Genomic DNA, 14,590 nt, shown 5'->3' with positions numbered 1-14,590 from the left:
TCTCTCTCTCTCTCTCTCTCTCTCTCTCATTGTTTTCCACACTGAATCTGGCGCCGCCGGGCTTGGTATTGAGTTAACAAATGACCAAGCCGCTGCGTAGAAGAAAGGAGCGCAACGTGAGATCATTCCGCTGGAGAGACGCAACTTCGCTGCTCCAAAGTGGCATGAATATACTATAATATTATTAGGTTTCTTCTTTTGGTTTTGGGGTGCGTGGATCAGGTTTGAAGAGAGACAGAAGAAGGAGAAGAGGGAGTGTGAGCCAATTGGAATGAGAGTTCAAGTCAAGTGAGCCGGCAGATTGGACATTTAAAGCCTCTTAAAGCAGGTGGTGGGAGGAATACGGCGCGAGGGGAGTGTGTTTATGCAACGCGTTGTGGATGTTTGTGAGCATGTGTGATTCCCAGTGGTAATCCACACTGGACACAGCGTCAAGGGGGTGGTCAGGTGTGTGTTTGTGGGTCGCTGGGTGGGGGCATCATTTTAAGCGAAGACAGAGGTAGTTATGGTTTCTCCGAGCTGGACGTGATGAAGTAGCTCTGTGAAAGTTTGAGGGTTGTAAGACCGGAGAGGAGGAGAGCTGGGCGGACGGACGGACGGACGCCGTGGGAGGGAGAAGGAGGGGGACACCACCACAGCCACCGCCAAAGCGCACTACACGTTCCCCAATCCCATGACGCAAGGATGGAGAGCACAAGAGCGCACAGGATAACTCGGCTCGATCCTAGAAACGGGAGCAGAAAGATCCCCGGGAAGCTAGACATGAGGAGTGTCAGACACCGAGGACACCTCCACCTGCAGAGGACTGTGATTTTTTTCATCGCGCTCACGATACAATCGCAGGTAAGCCACCGATTAAGTGCTATTTTGGGCAGCATGCACTTAAACCCCCGGAGCTGACTTTTGAACTGGTTCAGCTTGTATTACTTATCACAGATGCGTAAAAAAAAGTAAAAAAATGGTGTCCACACACACTGTCCCTTCCCTCTTTGTGCTGTCCTCATTCTGCTTCTACATGGCGCTGTGCCCACCTGTTGTTTCTGCCCGCTGGTGTCTATTATCTCACGCAACAGAGAACTACTGTGATCCCGTTTTAGAAGCATCGGATGCAAATATAACAGCAAACGTGTGTTGGCCTAAGAATATTATAGCTAAATTACATTTTCTAGCATTATACAGAAGTAAGAGTTTATTATTCCACCCTTTGTCAAACAAAGGGTATACTGAGGCACAACAAACACATGGAACATGTCACAGCTGCTGCATGTGAAATATTTTGAGGATTTTAGTATTAAAACCATACATTATTTTTGAGGGCTTCTCAAAGAAATAATGGGGGATGCATTAAACCGTAATTACGCACCACACACCCTCTGTTCAGCGCCCTTCCATTCACTGAATTAAGGACTGACTGCATCTGCATTTCTCTGCATCTCCATCTTTAGCCCGTTTGCCTGCTAATGCGTTTTCAATTTTATTTATTTTTACGTTATTTGCAATTCCCAGCCACTTTCTGTTTCCTATCCCTTTCCGTCTTTATATGTTATGGTCGCATGGACGCAGACTTTTTATGTGTGTTAGGGTGTTTTACATAGATAACAGTAGAGCCATTGCAATATTTTTTAGGCCATAAGTGATTCTGACAACCTGCTTATGGCATTATGGGCATTATTTTGGCAGCTGGCCTGTTCAGGATGCCTATGATGTGTGACCGGACCCAGCAAAGTGTGTGTGTGTGTGTGTGTGTGTGTGCGCGTGCGTGCGCGCGCGTGTATGTGTTTTCTGAACACTGAGCTCACATCCAGCATCTGTGTCTTGGGTGTGTGCGGAGCCCGGGGCCACAGCCGAATAAACTCCTGGGCGTGTGAATGTTGAACGTTCGGGCAGCTCTCTCTCTCTCTCTCTCTCTCTCTCTCTCTCTCTCTCTCTCTCTCTCTCTCTCTGCACCTCTGCAACCTCTTCACAGCTGTAGAACAACACATGCTCCACTCCCTTCATTCTCCGGCTGCACTGCAGTGAGAAACCCACTCTGGATCCTCTGCTGGTCCCTAGGCCTGTTTATTAATGCACTCTCAGAGTCGAGGGATTCATAAGTGAAGGTATTGACTGCCCAGCGGTCACTACGTTGTCTATTGTCCAGTTTTATTCTTCCCATCAAATATCTTTCAAATGTGTCTCTCAACAGAAGCTTAAACGGTTTCACACAAAACAGCATGTATTTGTAGTCTTAAAAAGCAAATTAATTGGAAGTACATGTTGGTCTTAAAGTTGACTCGAAAACAACCAGAGTTGATTAGATCCATAGCTTCAGTGGGATTAGCTGAGGCGTTGAGAGACTGACTGGTGCACAGTGGCACAGGGCTGGAACTAACATATTTTCTCTATCAATTCATCTGCCAAATACTAACGAACTTCACTAAATATTTGGTCTATAACATGTCCGAAAAAAAAGTTATAAATGCTGACACACACCCCCAGTTCTAAACTTAAAGATGTAGAATTTACTATCATAATAAGACAAAGACAAACAGGAAGTTGTCACATGTGAGGGGATGAACACAACTTATCCAAACTGTTTCTAAACATTTTCTGCTAATCAAATAATAGATTGAGTTGTTTAATACAATGGTATTTGAGGAGAAAGAAATTGCATTTGACCGCAGTAATGTCTTTCCAGACGACATAGAAACTTAATTCAAATGTTCCCAGCGAGGTCTATTGATTATTGTGAGAACCCTGAGATATTCAAAACATTTAGATTTGTGAAACGTATTGATAAGACGTCATTTTCTTTCATTCTGTTTGTTTGCTTTGTTTGGCAGTGTTAACGTGAACTGCAGCTGTTTTGTCAAAACCGCGGCACTAAGAGGAAAAAATGAGCTTTATCACTGGGTTTTTATGGTTTTGAACTTTTCCTTTAACCCTTTGCTCTTTCACACTGCAGCCCTACCTTTTAACAGTCCCACCTGCATTTCACAGTTGAACAGCGTTCTAGTGACCTGTGACTGTCTTCAGACGGAGATGACTTGCTGGTGAGACACCCTGGGATTTGGGTGTAGTGATCCTTTAACTGGCCAAAGCTCTCCTGCAGAGACGGTCTGAGCCTCAGCTTGGTCTCTCTCCCTGTGTCTGTCTCACTTTTTTCTGTCTGTCTGTCTGTCTGTCTCTCTCTCTATCTCTTTCTCTCTTTCTCTCTTCCTCCCGGTCTCCCCTGTGCGTTTATGTGTGTGTCTCTCTCTCTCTCTCCCTGTGTCTGTGTCTGTGTGTCTCTGTCTCTCTCTGTCTCTCTCTCTCTCTCTCTCTCTCCATTCAATTTCAATTCAAGTGCTCTCCATCTCTTCTCTCTCTCTCCTCTCTCTCTTTCTCTCTCTCTCCTCTCTCTCTCTGTGCTCTCCTCTCTCGTGCTCTTATTTATTTCAATTTTTAATTCAAATTGATCTCTCTCTCCTTTTCTTCCTCTCTTCCCCTCTCCCTCTCTCCTCTCTCTCGCTCTCTGTCTCTCTTCTCTCTCTTCTCCCCCCCCTGTTTGTGTGTGTGTGTGTATGTCCCTCTCCCTGTGCCAGTCTCTCTCTCTCTCTCTTTCTCTGCCTCTCTCTCTCTCTCTCTCTGTGTCTTTCTCTCTAGTCTGACTGAGCGCTGAAATGCTGGTATGCAGGGAATGGTTTGGGCAGCGAGAGGAGGAGAGGAAGAAAGGAGAATGTAGAGTGATGAGCGCCACTGTATCTCCACAAGCCTTTTGATGTATAGACCAGTTCAACCCCCCCCCCCCTAAACTCCGTCCCCCTGACCCCTCCCACCTTACCCCCTCTCAGCTCAGGGACAGGGGCAGGAGAGGGACACGCAAACCAAACACAATGGGGCGACTGAGATTCTTGCTCAGTGTTGGGCAGCGGACACATGAAAGCTTTTTGGTTGTTGGGATTTCTGTCCACGATGAAGCGTACAACACCACTGGGGATACATGACTCTCATTCCTGGACTTAATGAGCAGTAATTATGTCCAGTGATTGTGTAAGAATGCCAAAAAGGGCTTTGAATTATTCAGATTTATTCATCAATACAGCTTTCAAGACAAACTGAGATAACAGTGGCTTCATTTTCTTGTGGTTGTAAAGGAAGAAGCCAAAGCCATTGTTTTATTCTGCTACAGTGACATATACACACAGACAGGAGCACACACACACATACCTGACCCCGGTGCTCTGAGACTCCCAGGGGGTCTTGTTAACTCTTGTGTGTGTGTGTGTGTGTGTGTGTGTGTGTGTGTGTGTGTCTCCTCAATCCATCTTTAAACAGGGAGGGAACACAGAGAAAAGAAAGGGAGGCATGTGAAAAGGAGCATGACAACAATGAAGTAAGGAGTTGATAACCACAGAAAGAGAAGTGACAGGAGCTTGTTCCCAGATAGAGATAGAAGTGAGGAGGAGTCCCCTTAGTGTCATCGTCCCCTGGGAAGGGAGAGTGAGACCCCACAAGAGAGTGAGAAATAAGAAGGGAGTGGCGGTGACACAAAGGTGGAGTAAAAAAAGACAGACAAGGAAGTAGAGAGTTATTACAGGATTATATAGCAGGAATGTTATCTGTGCATGATTTGGATGATAAAGAAAAGATGTTTCCTCCAGTAGAGGTCAGGCAGAGTTGTGGGAATCCAAGATACAGTATGTCCTCATTTCTTTTTTTCTTTCTCACTTTCTTTCTGACGACTGCTGTCTTATTACACACTGATAAATAGATAATACAGAGGAGACATGCAGGCTGCTGCAGATTTCCAGAAGTAGCGAGTCTGAACATTGCAGGAAACATGAAAGTCCGCTATCCAACGCTTTATGAAGAGAAGCCAGAAATCCCACATACTTATATATTTGATCTAGTCAATCATGTTTTTATCAGGTGAAATTGCTGTTATTTATTCAGACTACAGACTAATGCAGATGTTGAAGGTTTCCGTGACTTCACAGTGGTCATTCATCATTTCTGATGACAATATAACAGTCCTCACAGCAAAAAAAAACAGCTTCCATCACCAAAGTGAAAGGCATAGCTCGATAGTTTTGGGGAATGGACTTGCTGGCTGTAAGAGATGACATGTGAAGGGGACACCACTGTCACCTCTGTACGGTAATTCTGAAGCTACCGCCAGAAGAGGGTTAGCTTAGTTTAGCTTAGCATAAAGACTGGAAACAGAGAGAAACAGCTAGCCTGGCTCTGTCTAAAAATCGGCCTAGTAGCACCTCTAAAGCACACTAATGACCAAAGTACATCTTGTTTGTTTAATCTGTACAAAAACTAAGGGGTGACAATGAGAATTTATGTATGTTTGGGATAATTTCTTGTGTGATTTTCTGGATTCGCTGCTGAAAGTTACAACTTTACAGCTAACTTTTGGTAAAAAAGCTCATAAGAGAATTACACGAAATGTCGCAATTTTCCTTCCTTTCTGTCCTTTAGAGACTTGAACTCCTGTCCATATAAAATTAGCTTTTCTTCCACTCATTTTCATTTCTCACTGAAGGCTTCTTTCATTTTTCTTTCCGAAATGCTTTTTGTCCATTTTTGAAGCTTCATTGGCTACATCTTTCCTATAGCAAAACTCTAAAAACTTCTCCTTTAAAAACCCACACCCCCTTCAATTTTTTTGCTGCATTCTCATACAGTTAGCCACAAGACAGACATTTTTAGGCACACTCAGATAAACCTGACTTTAAAGTGTACAGTGTACAAAGTCTGGTGTCCTAGATTTTGATAATAACCTTTACTCCCCTGTAGATTCAATCCGCATGTTGACGTTTTGTGATTTTGCATCACTATACCAGTGAAAACTTGCATACTGATTTGCTGTACTGCATCTGTTTATTAATAGATAATATTAACATAAGTCTCTCTCCTTCCCTCCCAACACTCTTTTCTCTGCTCCACCCTTTTCCATTCCCTGGACAGGGTGTGTGTGCAGTTGGGAAGTTCGAGCTTCAGATCCATTACTTCCAGAACCCCCTCGGCCTTCTGCAGACGGGAGACTGCTGCGACCTCCAGGCCAACGGGGGGCAGCGCTGCTCTGCCAGGAACCAATGTGACACTTACTTCCAAGCCTGCCTTAAGGAGTACCAAGCCCGGGTCATCCCAACTGGAGCCTGCACCTTCGGGTCGGGCAGCACAGGGATCCTGGGTGGAAACTCCCAGTCGCTCCACCACCGAGGACACGATGGAGGAGGAGGAGGCGGAGAGGATGGGACTAATGGACACATTGTCATTCCCTTCAAATACGCATGGCCAGTAAGTACAAGGGTAGTGCTGGTTATATGGTTACCAAGGGAACAGGCTAAGCTTCAAGTACAACAATACACTCAAACTGAGGCTAGAGTGGAATAACAATGACAAGTTCAGACTCACATGCTTCTACACCTTTTCTGTCCTTTTTGGTCCTGGAGGGATGGATGACAAAAAAAAAGCACCATAACCAGAACTCCTTTTTTCCTTATAGAATGGAAGTATCACACTATCTATTTAGGTATGGAAAAATGCCCCTGTTAAATAGACTATAGTCAATGACACATCCTGCTGCCTGCAAACAGAAAGTCAAATTGAAATCGTTCTTGGAGACCTTTCATTTTTTTTGTGATTGCTTTGATTTGTAGTTTTATTCAGACAATAAAATTATGGGTCAATTTATAGCAGAGTGCAAACATGCCTTTCCAACGAATTAGACCTCAATTTAGCTCAAAGCACCACTGCTCAGTTAGATACTGCATTTTCACATCTTTAGATTTCTACAGATTTCTTCAACTTAAGCAATTTTAGGAGGAAAACTCACTCTTTGTTCATCACAACCCGTATACAGGAATCACAAGCACAGTGGATTTTTGATTTGATGATCAGATGAGATGTTTTAGGACCTTAGCGAAACATTTTCCTGCGTTCACAAAAAGAAAAAAAATACCATAATGCGATTAAAGCAAAAGAGTTTCATCGAAATTACTACAAAATATTATAGAATCTAATTTGAAGTTTGCTATTTATGACGTGCAGTAATGTTCCTCATCCCCTGATCTCCTCAGAGTCTCGTCTTTTCCTGTCCTCTTCCTCCCTCCTTTCCTCCATTCATTCACTTTCTGCACTCAAGTTCAAATCTTTGGTCTTTTCGTTCTTTCCTTCGGGGCGTATCGAACGATCTGCGTCTCGATCAAACATCACACTGCTGGCTGCTCCACCTTGTTCTCATTAAAGAGCAGAACAATTAATCTGCCATTAGCACAACACGAGGCGAGTGGGGCCGAGAAGGCGATATTGATTATTGAATGCACCTTTCTCTTTCCTCCTCCAGTCCTCTCTCACTCTCTTTTCTTTTTTTCCCCCAATTATTAGTTATTGTTTTTTTATGACACTAAATTGAACCTCTCTGGGTTTTTTTTGACTGTCGATCAGACAAAACAAGCAATTTAAAGACATTTGAGATTGTTGTTGACATTTTGAATTGTGATGGATACTTTTACATTTTACATATATTTTACCAAACAATTAATCAATTGATTAATTTCAGTTTGTTTTGTTAGGCTTACAAGGGCAGGGAAGTGAGGAAAAGTAAGAGCAGTGAGCGACACAAACACGCTCATATGGCAGAGCTCTTAAAGCCCAAAAATCCATCAGTGCATCCGTCTATCATCCCCCATTAATCGTGTCTTTACATGTCTCTTTATTTCAGCAATTAATGCTTATTTATCAATAAAAAAGAGTTAGAGAGAATAAATCGACTTGGCAAGGACACGAAGGAGTGAACCTCAATTCTTCTTGGATTTGCAGAGATCTTTGTTTGCTTCTTAGTTTCTTTTAGTCTTTTAGCCTTTGATCACTCTCAGCATGGTTGAATTCTTTCTCATAATGAAAGTATAACAGAAATGGCAACAAAAAACCCTGTGGCTCTAATTTGATTCATATTGTGTTGTAATATTGTTTCTAATATCGCACAAAACCCAAGTGAAGCTCGGTGTGACACGCATGCACGCACGCAAGCACGCTTGCAAGCACGCACGCACGCACACACACACACACACACACACACACACACACACAAACACACCACACACACACACACACCACACACCACACCACACACACCACACAAGAATGTAACAAACAGTTGGCTTAGGTTTCTTCTTCTTGATTAGTATCAGCCCATTTACCTGTGAGACTCTCTGTCCCAGAGTCAATTATCCTCCCTATCTGTGTACAGTTTGCTTTTGTGTGCGCTTCTGTGTGTGTGTGTGCTGTATGCATACTGTTTGTGTGTCACACTTTTTCTCCTGTACGTCTGGGAGGTGTGTGATTGGCAGGCATAGGAGTGTGAGAAAATTCTCCGTCAGAAAGCGTAACTGGGATCAGTTTCAGGGCTGGGCGCAGAGAGAGAGAGAGAGAGAGAGAGAGAGAGAGAGAGAGAGAGAGAGAGAGAGAGAGAGAGAGAGAGGAGAGAGAGAAGAGAGAGGAGAGAGAGAGAGAGAGGAGAGAGAGACGAGAGAGAGAGAGAGAGAGAGAGAGAGAGAGAGAGAGAGAGAGAGAGATGCAGCGTCAGTGCATTTTGGGCTAAAATACTTGCTTTATCTGGCCATCTCTGGGAGGTGGAAGGTGGAGGAAGGGGAGAGAGTGATCCCCCTGCCCCAGGTGAGGGGATGAACAGGTGAGCGTAGTCATTATGAGGAAAGGTGAGCTCTTTCGGTCCCTTGCCCTCCCCCACTTGTTCTTTCTCTCTTTCTTCTACTAATCTCTTCAGGGAAAATGTGCGCAGTTGTGTGTGTGTGTGTTTGTGTGTTTGTGTGTGTGTGTGTGTATGTGTCTGTGTGTGTGTGTGTGTGTTTGTGTGCGCGTGTGTCTGTATTCGCTTATGAATGAGAGCAAAGATGTAATTCGTTGTGTTAGTTTGGCATATAATGTTATCAAGATTGCAGGGGGGGGGGGGTTGTCATCCCTGTCAGGCTGCTGTAAGTCTGTGCTAGTATTGCTCTGGTGGTTAAAGCTGTGGTCATGTGCCAATGTGTCACTTTTTACCAGCACTTACTGTTCACAACTAGCAAGCAAAATCCTCTGCGGAATAATCCTAGACAGAATACAAGAACCAGTGGACGAGAGAGAAAAACAACTCCTGTACAGATCATGTTGCAAAACTCAATAATAATTAATAATACATGAACAATAAATCGAATGGCAGTCATGCCTATTTATAAACTTTGTTGACTTCACATAGGCTTTTAATAGCCTGGACAGAAACATTCTGTCGAAGCTGCTCCGACATTATGGAATACCTATAAAACTGGTCAATATTATTAAATGCATGTAAATGGCTCGCTCTCGGACTCCCTCTTTATAAAAACAGGAGTATGTCAAGGCTTCCTACTGTCTTCCTCATCGCCATTGACAATAGACAATGAAAATTCAGTGGATGGTCAGAGGACAGGACTACAGTGGAACCCTTCTGAGCAACAGGAAGATCTCAACTTTGTTGATGGCCTGTCTCTGATCTCAGACACACATACACACATCCGATGCAAGACCACCAGATTGCATAAACAGTGAACAGATAGGCCTCAGGATAAGACCCAGGTCATGAGACTCAACACCAAAACCCACCAACCTGTCACAATCGAGGAGCAATCCCTGGCAGATGTGGTCGAGTTTGTACACCCAGGAAGCAACATCAGCACAGATGGAGGAGCTGATAAAGATGTCGAGCTGCACATCAGCAAAGCAGAATCTTCAATACAAACGTAAAATCTGTCCTTCTACCTGGCTGGGAAACCCAAATCAGTCATCAATAAACTACAAGTGTTCATTAACAACTATCTCAGACACATACTGACGATTTGGTGGCCCAACAAGATATAAAATGTATTCTTGTGGAGACGCATGAACCAGGAGCAAATCCACATTAAAATCAAATCCAGAAAGTGGGGATGGATCCGAGGAACATAGCAAGACAAGCTCTGGGCTATAATCCCCAAGGCAAGAGGAAGCTAGGGAGATCTAAATCCAACTGGAGGTGGTCCACGCTTGGTGAACTGACCAAGACCGGGACCTACTGGCAAGAAGTGAAGACCTCAGCGCAGAGGAGAGTGAGGTGGAGATCCATGGTGGACGCCCTATGCTCCCAAGGGGGCCAAGAAGATTAAATGAAAAAAAATGAATATAGTTAACAACTGGTTTTATCTGGGTTTCTGTAACATTAAGTCTCTTGTAACGTGTTACACACAACAAAAGATCAAAGAGGGGCAAACTGGAGCTTTACCGGACAGTAAATGGCCACAGTAAAATATGGACCGATAATGGTATTATGTTAATGTGAGAATACTTTATGTTGAATGTTATATACTACTGTATATGCTTGATTCAATCAAACAATCAATCAATCAACATATATTTCTGTAGCATTTTACAGCAACCAGCAGGTATCCAAAGTGCTTTACATCAAGAATCAAGAACAAAACAACATAACATACAATAAAAAGAATGAAAACATAGCAAACACTCCAATCAGAAAAGGTTACGTAGAAACAGGAGGACGAGAGGGAAATTGTCACACCGTATTGAAAGCCCTTCTAAATAAATAAGTTTGGAGTTTAAAAGAGCTACATCTGTAATAGTGCGACTGTCAGGGGGTAACTTGTTCCAGAGGCGAAAGCCCCGATCCCCCCACAGTTTACTCCATACATACTCTACTGTAATGATTGTCATTGTGATTCAGAATCTCCTGGTAGATTTTCTCTGCTCTCAGTAAGTAAAAAAGTCCCTTTTTAAACCTGCAAAGCTTTTCTCTATGTGTGTGCTCAACTGTGGCTGAACAAGTCCAAACATCACATCACCCTCAGTAGCCTCATAGAGGCGTGTGATGTAATAGTCACCTGCTGGACATTCATCAAAGTAACACAAATTGCTATCATAGTTGATTTATTTTAGTAAAATAAAATCCATAAATTCATATTAAAACTAGATTGACACAGAGGATGTGATACAATGTCTCTGAGTCTGAGCAAGGTGGCTTCATGTGGCCGCGGCGTTAGAATCTCAGACACTCGGCTGTCTGGGACGTTTCAGGTGTGGTGCTGGGAAAAGTTTAAAGACTTCATCAATTTGAGGTCATTTCTTTAAGCCCTCTCTCGGTTGGTGGTTTCACTGTTGAATCTGTTTGGACAACAAGGGGAAACAGAGCTACCTGCCGAGAAAAAGTGTTTTTTGTTCCTGATAAATCCGTTCATCCGAAAGAAGTGGGAACAAGTCAGTGAAAGAATCAGGAAGATGAATGGAAATCCAAAAAATAAGGCAAACAGACCAATACACATGCAGTGCGAAACTAATGACCAGGTGGTGCTCATTCCTCTATGTTTAGATCCAGTATAAAACCACGGCTCACCAGACATTGTGGAACTGAATCGGATGTTTCCCAACCTTTCATCAAGGCCTGGTTAAGGCCTGTGCTCTATTGTTAAAACAACCTCTGACAAATGACAATATGATAGGTGCTATAGAAATACTGTTAACATGAAATTAATGGAGAATGAAGTCCCCAACGTTTAGAATCCTCATGTCAAGCTTTTTCATGGTCAGGTTTACTGCCACAGGCCATGGCTGACTGTTCCTGGGAAAGAAGTGTGTGTGTGTGTGTGTGTGTGTGTGTGTGTGTGTGTGTGTGTGTGTGTGTTTGCATAGATAATAAACTTATATATTTGGGTTATCACAAACTGAGCTAAATGCTAACTCATTTTCAGTTTAGTACTCAGATACTTCGCATAGTATATGTAAGCATAGTATAGTAGAAGTATACTAATACCACAATGTAAAAATGTTCTGTAAAAAAAAAAATATAGGTCCAGCATTATTAAAGCTTTCACTTGAAGCTGCTGTAATCCATATTTTTAATTGGTATAAAAAATACGATTACTCCTCTGAATAATGTGAAACATGTTTCATGTAGTGAGAATAATCACCTGACTGCCGTTCCCCTCAGCTCTATAAAAGCTTTAAAATCTGACAAGTAACTGTCAAATAATATTGAGTAAAAAGTACAATATTCCCTCTGCAATATAGAGGAGGGTCTAAAATAACATTACATGGTAATACTCAGAAGTACAGGTCCCTCAATATACTTGAGTAAATTTACTTTTCCACCAATGGCAGTTTTTTTTTGTATGTCTCTCTTCTCTCTCCATGTTTTCTGTCTCTATACTGTCGACAATCCAATAAAGACAATATTGCTAATGAATACAATTTTAAAGAATGCATTCTCTAATATTAACTAATCAAATAGTGGATTTACTAGATAATGTGGTTAGTTTTCACTGGAACTACTTTAGTGTTTTACCAAAATGCAACATAGTAATAGACAAGTGTAGACAATTGTTCACAGCAAGGTCTGCAGAATGTCATCAACAACCATGACATTGTTTCTGAAAAGACACATTGTTGTTGAGTGTCATTTGTTGATGGTTTGAGCACCGCAAATGACATTCCTTTCACTTGCATTGTGTTAGAGTGGCGGCAGACGTGTTAGAGGCAAATAACTGAGAACCTCGGCCCAGAAAATGTACACCAAACCGAGCATGGCTCCACACCAGGAAGAAGTGAAAGAGAAACTGTTTTGTAATTTGATTGAAGCTATCTACTCTTGCATTTAGCCGTACAAAGCACTTCCTCTTCAGTGGAATACTTTCCAGGCAACTTCTTGTCACAGAGCTCTGAGCTCAACATGCAAAGTGCTGCCATCATGCAAATAAACGTGTTCAGGTGGAGCTGCTGTGAGTCTTCCCATCGGTCTCTCTCTGCTCCGCTGTCAGTTTGTTGTCTCTGTGTTTCTTTATTAATGTTGTGTAGAAAAGCTGAAGTGAACTCAATAAAACAGTGGTGAAGGTACTCAGATCCTTCAAGTTATTAAAAGTACCAATACATCAATATAAAAATACTCTTTTTTCTTTTTTTAGTAAGTAAGTACTGTAAGTACAAAAGGTGTTATCAGCAAAATACACCTAAAATGGTCGATATGATTGACATTATTATTATTATATATAAGGAGGTTATGTGACTAGTATTTTACTGCTGTAGGTGGTTGAGGTGGAGTGGTTTTAATGACTTTTCATGGTTTGGTGATTTAGTTCAGTTGCTCCACTGAGGGGTCGGGCCCCATCCAAAGTGTCACAAGATAAATCAGCAGCCGGTTAGCTTAGCTTAACATAGCATGAAAATTTATCATTTCATGGGTAATTTTGGGCTGGACTATTTCTCGGCCAAATTGTCACTTTTACCCTTTGGTTCGTGTGTGCGCTAAACAAAATGAGTTATACTGTGTCAGTTAGTTGGTGAACTTTAGATGTGCAAGTAGGTGGATTTCATCCCCTTCAAATAGACCTGGACAAGCTGTTTTACCCTATGCTAAGCTAAGCTAACCCTCTGCTTCTCCTCAAGAAAGCAAATATGCATATTTTCTGAAATGTCAATTTTTAAAAAAAAATATTTCACTCTGAAATTAAGTGAAGTAGTATAAATATGATAACATGAAAATACTGCATTGCGTTTAAATACAGTCATTTTACTGTAAATTCATCAGAAGAGACTTTTTATATCATTACATAGAGTTAATTGGTTATGATATATGCTATCTATCGATTTATCTACACACACACACACCATTCCCAGACCAGTTTCTTACACACACACACACACGTGCGCACACGCGTACACACACACACACACACACACACACACACACACACACACACACACACACACACACACACACACACACACACACACACACACACACACACACACACACACACACACACACACACACACACACACACACACACACACACACGTTGTTACCTGTGCATTCCTGCTGTGTGGGAGCCGAACAGGGGGAAGTCAGTGAAGGGAAACGAAAGGAGAGGAGAATAGTTGGAGCTTTCTTTCTCTCCAAGGTCTCTCTTTCACTCTTTCTCCTCCTGTCGTTTGTGCTCTCCTCTCTTTTGTCCCCTAATTGACTCTGCTACGCAGCCTTGCATACCTGCATGTACGCCGATACTGTTGTGCGCACACCATTTATACACGCAAACCTGCAGGCCCGTACACACACACACACACACAAACACACGCACACACACACACACACACACACACACACACACTTTTTGTCTCTACAGACACACGCAAACACACACATCAGAAATTCATCAGCCAACACACACAAAACACAAAGAAGGTTAATTCCTTTGGGATCTGGAGCTTGTGTTTTTTAGAGATAAGTTAATAACTCGGGGGTAAACGTCTCTAGGGAAGCGTGTTTTTAATGATTTCATTTGTGTGCAAATTGGATTGAGGGTAGGAGTCTCTTTATTAGGAGAAAAAAGAGGCAAAGGAACCTTGATTTACATGATCACAGTGAAATTACAGTCTCTGGATGTCATTGTGTGTCATTGAATGCAGATAAACAATTGTTTATTCACATGTGTAATCGCAGCAAACAGTTGACTTTTTTCCATCGATCTCTTTCTCTTCTTGTCATATCTCCTCGCCCTCCTCCCTCTAACATCTCCCACACACACCCTCTAACACTCCCTGT

The 14,590-nt window shown here is 42.4% G+C and overlaps 1 protein-coding gene across 1 annotated transcript in view; it reads left to right on the top strand.

The window, feature by feature from the left end:
• The window catches only part of LOC116677460 (protein jagged-1b), a gene marked incomplete at its 5' end in the record, with an annotated part of 47,466 nt that continues 32,876 nt past the window's right edge, over positions 1-14,590 (top strand). Inside the window, 2 exon segments of the mRNA XM_032507933.1 lie at positions 1-843; positions 5,938-6,270. Of these exon segments, the coding sequence (XP_032363824.1) occupies positions 685-843; positions 5,938-6,270 (492 nt within the window).

The sequence above is a fragment of the Etheostoma spectabile genome, chromosome 3 (genome assembly GCF_008692095.1).
Source record: "Etheostoma spectabile isolate EspeVRDwgs_2016 chromosome 3, UIUC_Espe_1.0, whole genome shotgun sequence".
Classification (NCBI taxonomy): Eukaryota; Metazoa; Chordata; class Actinopteri; order Perciformes; family Percidae; genus Etheostoma; species Etheostoma spectabile.
The sequence above is the reverse complement of the archived record's forward strand: the minus strand, read 5'-3'. Positions and strand labels throughout refer to the sequence as shown.